The sequence below is a fragment of the Cenococcum geophilum genome, assembly GCF_001692895.1.
Source record: "Cenococcum geophilum 1.58 unplaced genomic scaffold K441scaffold_3, whole genome shotgun sequence".
Classification (NCBI taxonomy): domain Eukaryota; kingdom Fungi; phylum Ascomycota; class Dothideomycetes; order Gloniales; family Gloniaceae; genus Cenococcum; species Cenococcum geophilum.
The window spans coordinates 1,774,574-1,779,908 of record NW_027137561.1 but is presented as its reverse complement, the minus strand read 5'-3'; the positions used below and the strand labels follow the sequence as shown (position 1 = coordinate 1,779,908).

Here is a 5,335-nt window from a genome sequence, read left to right as displayed (position 1 = left end):
AAGGTTTATATTTAACGGGCTAGGTTTATATATAGTTATTTTAATTTTATTTATAGGTGTTATTATTAGGGGTTTTAATATAAGTACTTTAAGGTTATAGAGTTCTTTGCGGATTACTCCTATTAATTATTAATACTAAGTGTCGGTATCACCCGGGGGGGGGGGGGGGTACTGCAATTGCAATATAAGGTAACTGGTTCTTTGATTCATTCGCGTCTCTCTTCTAATCGTACATAGACAGGTGGAATTTAAGGGGTTCCTGAGCTCGCTTAGCTCACGTAGTTGCCTTACGTGATTGCTCCTCTAAATTCTGCTCGCTCGTACAGACACTGGCGACATTTACAAAAAGGAAAGAAGGTAAGAAAGTATAAAGGAGAAGTATATAGCAGTACGGTGCCAGCTTAGACGGATTGTAGGCGTAACGGCACAATCGTTTAGTTGGTAGACTCTGTCTATATATTCCAACACTAAGCTTCTAATATTACTCGCTATTAGGCTAAAGTATCTATAAAGGACTATTATATTATAGTTAACGCGGAGGGTTTAAGTTTATTTACTATTTTAATAGTAGTTGTTTTAATATAACGTAATATAAGGGCGCGGAGAGACTTTAGGGAAGATTTAAAGGAATAATATAAATTCTATCTAAATTTAAGGGTATATAGCTCTTGCTAAGAATAAGACGTTATATAAAGAAGAGAAAGGAATAATAAGAGAATTATATAATTAAATAGTTAGGGGCTTAGTGGTCGATGCGTGCGCATATACGCATGCGGTCTTTAGCGGACTTTAGTAGAATTTAATTAATCTAGCAGAATTTAGCAAAATTTAGTTAAAGCGTCGGAATTTATCTATTAAGTGTTTTACTAAGACATTCCTACTGTAACTAGGCTAGTCCCGTTACAATACGGCCTATTTAAATAATATTATAATCTACTTTAAGAACGAGCTAGAATACGAGAAGTATATCTATAAAGTCCTATAATAGCTTCGCGAGGCTAGCCTCTAGGTTAATATTAAGAAGTTAGAGTTTAGTATTAAGCGTATAAAGTACCTAGGTTTTATTATTAGTATAGACGGAATTAAAACCAATTTAGAGAAGATGGCCGTAATTAACTAGTAGGCACCCCTACGGACCGTAAAGGGGGTATAATCATTTTTAGGGTTTTATAACTTCTACTAACGCTTTATTAAGAACTATAGTAAAATTGCCTAACCTCTTAACTATCTTACTAGAAAAGACCAGCCCTTCTACTTTAACGCTATATATAGGTAGGCCTTTAATAAGCTTAAAAAACGGCTAGTATTGGCTCCCCTACTTACCTATTTTAATCTAGAACGGCCTTTAATACTAGAAACTAATACCTTAGACAGCGTAATAGCTAGTTTTTTTCTTCTAGAAGCAACTAGATAGAGAATAGCACCCTATTATATACTATTTAAAGACTATAATAAATGCTAAGCTAAACTACTATATCTATAATAAAGAAATGCTAGCTATTATCTCTAGCTTTTAGCACTAGCGTATATAGCTAGAGGGGACCCCTAAGCTAATTAAGGTAGTTTTAGATTATAAGGCCCTAGAATACTTTATAATAACTAAGGCCCTTATAGCCCGGTAGGCACGCTAGGCGGATATCCTATCTTAATTTAACTTCTTAATTATATATAGACTAGGCGCTATAAACTATACGGACGCTCTTATAAGGCGTAAGTAAGACCTAAATAACTAGACGGCTATAAAGATCTTATTATAGACCTAGACGCTACTATAACTAAAATACCTTAACCCCTAAATACGGGCAGAACTAAGTATAGACTCTTTAGGCGCTAAGATATATCCTATTAACTCCTTTAAACTTAACCTTATTAATAAACTACTATAGGTTAACTAAACGACCCCCTCTTTATAGGAGTACCGTAAGAAGGTAAAGAACGTTACTAGTCTATAGTTCCTTAAAAACGGACTACTTAAGCACTAGGAACGGCTAGTAGTAGCTAAGAAATAAAACTTACGGACCCGGCTTATTACTAAAGCTTATACCTAGGTCTCTACGGCCTACCCTAAAAAAAATAAGACCTATAAAATTATTGGTAATCGCTACTACTAGCCCAGAATAGTTATAGATATTAACCATTATATACGGAACTGCGATAGCTACTATAGATTTATAATCCTATAAGATAAGACTCTAGGATTATTAAAACTACTCCTAATACTAAAACGCCCCTAGTAATATATCTTTATAGACTTTTATAAGCTACCTATAGACTATAACAGATACGATATAGTTATAATTTTAGTTAACCGCTTTAGTAAGCGCCTGTTCTTAATCCTATATTATAAAAATATTAATGCTAAAGAAGCGGCCTAATAATATATCTACTACGTTTACCAAATCTACGGACTACTAAATACTATTATATCCGATTATAGGCCGTAATTTATATTGGCTTTCTAGAATAAGTTTACCTAGATCTTAGGTATTAAGCTAAAGCTTTCTACTGTATACTACCCCTAGATAGATGGTTAGATAGAAATTATAAATTAATACTTAGATTAGAGACTTCGGCCCTTTATTAACTACTTTTAAGATAACTAGGCTAAACTACTACCCTTAATAGACTATGCCCAAGCGACCCTACCTTATAGCTTTATAGGATTCGCCCCTATTTAACTAGAAATAGGTTACTTACCCCGTATAAGCTTTAACTAGGAAAGACTAGAAGGACCCTAAACCGTATATAAAAAACTATCTTATAAGAAAGCATAGCAGTACGCTAAGCGCTTAAAAAAAGCCTAGATGGTAGCCTATATAAATCTAGAAAAGGCCTAGAAATTAATATAATAATAGGCGAATAAGTATAGGCGAGAGCCTAACTTTACTATAGGAGATATGGTCTAGGTTATAATAAAGAACTAAAAGATGGAACGACCTAGCCGTAAGCTAGACTATTAGATAGCAGGACTATATAAGGTTCTTAAGAAAATAGGTAACGCGTATAAAGTAAAGCTCCTAGATTTAATTAAAGTTTACCCTATTTTCTCTCTGGATAAACTATAGAAAGCTATAAACGACCTATTACCTAGATAAAAGAATAAACCTCCCCTGCTAATTTAAGTTAAAGGCGATAATAAATAGGGAATTAAAGAAATACTAGCCTATAAGCTTATAAGGGGAACGTTAAAATATTGTATTAGTTGGAAAAGGTACAACCTAGACCCTACTTAGTACCCTATATAGAACTTTATAGGTAGTCCCTATAAGCTTTAGGAGTTTTATAGTAGTTATCCTAACAAACCTAGACCCTTAAAGTACCTTAATAAGTAGATAGAGTAATAGAATAGCGAAGATAATAAGCTGCCTATTAAGTATAAAGATAAGAATACCCTATAGATATAATATGGATATAATACGGAAGTACAAAGCCTAAGGGCAGGCTTTTTCGGAAGGGGGGGGGGGTAATATTATAGCGCCAGTGGAAACTAGTAAAAACTAGCAGAAACTGGTAGATTATAGCTAATAGATATTGGTAGATTATAGTAGATAGTTATAGATAGTTATAGACAGTTTTATATAGTTTTAGATAGTTGCTATTATATAACTAAAAGATTATATATAACGTTAAGCGGCGCCGCCCTTTATCTCCTTTCCTTTCTCTAGCTTTAAATCCTTATTTATAAACTACCGATTATATAGGCTTACGCGTCCCTCTTACTATACTTATACCTTAATTAACTAAGTCGCTAACACTTACTAGCTTTAGATAAACTTTATTATTTTTATAAAGTAGAGTAAAAGGTTATAAAAACTTAGTAATATACTACTAAGGCTTACCTAGCTATATCTATTTAACTATTTTGTCTTAAAAAGGTTTATAAAAAGGTGCGCTTAAAGGAGTTCTATTTAGTTAAGTAAGGTTTAGCCAAACTTAAGGCTAAAGAGGCTAAAAAGGATTCTAATTAAAAAGAGGTAGAAATAACTAGTACGCTAGTAGTGGATTCCTTAGATAATTTAGCTTATTTATTACCTTTAACTAATTCTTTTATTTTTAGCTCCTTTTTAATATTACCTAACCTATTCTCTTTTAATACTCCTATACCTTTCCTATAGTGTTTTTTAGGTTCCCTAGTAGTTTCTAGGTAGTCTTATTATAGCCTATCTACTTTACTTTATACTATGTTTTATTATTAATATTTTTGTAATTAATAATCTTTAAAACTTGCTATTTATTTTCTTCTTGTCCTCTATATATATCTGCTTTATAAATTAGTAGTTCTATGTCTCTATATACTAGCTTTAGTATTATAATATACTATATAGGGTAGATCTTTATCTTTACTAGTAAGTTAAGTCTATATATAACTTTTAAAATCTTAGCTATAATTTTAAATAGTCCTAGTCTAATATAATCCAATTTCTTACTTAGTTATTAACTTGTAAATTTTTTATATAATAGCTATACTTTATCCCCCTCCTTTAAATCTAGTCCCTTAGATCTCTTAGAATTATAGTACTTTTATTTTTTTTATACTAGTTTTATTATAAATAGAGGTTCTTATAAAGATTTATTAGAGTCTCTATTCTCTACTTTACTATTCTACTTATTTTCTTTACTTATTTTAGTAATAATAATATTCTAGGCCTATATCCGTAATTTGCTTAAAATAGTAACATCTCTATGCCTTTTTATAGTGTTATATTGTATGCAAACTATATAACTAGTAGTAAGAATACCTAATTATTCTATGCGTAATTAATATAATATCTTAGATACTGCTCTAGCGTCTAATTTAATCTTTTTATTTATCTATCTGTTTATAGATAATATATAGTAGAAGTTACTACTCTAACTCCTTATTCTACTAAGAATACCTCCTAGAATACTGCTATAAATCTTAAATCTCTATCTAATATAATTTTACTTAGTACTTTATATCTTATAAATACTTCTTTAATATAGATTCTAGTAATATCCTCTACTAAGATTTCTTCTATATATGCTATAAAGTAGCCCTATTTAGTTAACTTATTTACTATTATAAGGATTATATTATACTCCTATTCAGTAATAGCATCTTTTAACTTTAGTAACTTTATAATAAAGTCCTATAATATTGTCTCTTATAGATGTTCTAGTACTTTAATAGGCTATAGCTTTCCGTACGGCTTATACCTTATTAGCTTATTCCTTTAGTAATCTAAATATTCCTTTATAACTTTTCTTGCTAAGCCCTAAATTCTATAAATAATATACTCCTCTTAAAGTCTTAATATTAAGCCTATAGCTTCGTTATGTCCCTATATTATTCCCCAATAGAAATCTTTAATAA

At 30.9% G+C, this 5,335-nt stretch overlaps 1 protein-coding gene across 1 annotated transcript; it reads left to right on the top strand.

The window, feature by feature from the left end:
* Positions 1-901: 901 nt before the first annotated feature.
* On the top strand, positions 902-1,120 carry K441DRAFT_537418 (uncharacterized protein; the record flags this gene model as incomplete). Its single annotated transcript, XM_067642481.1, has 2 exons — positions 902-976; positions 1,010-1,120. Coding segments are annotated over 2 exons (186 nt in total), but the record flags the coding sequence as incomplete, so codon positions are not given.
* Positions 1,121-5,335: the final 4,215 nt, after the last annotated feature.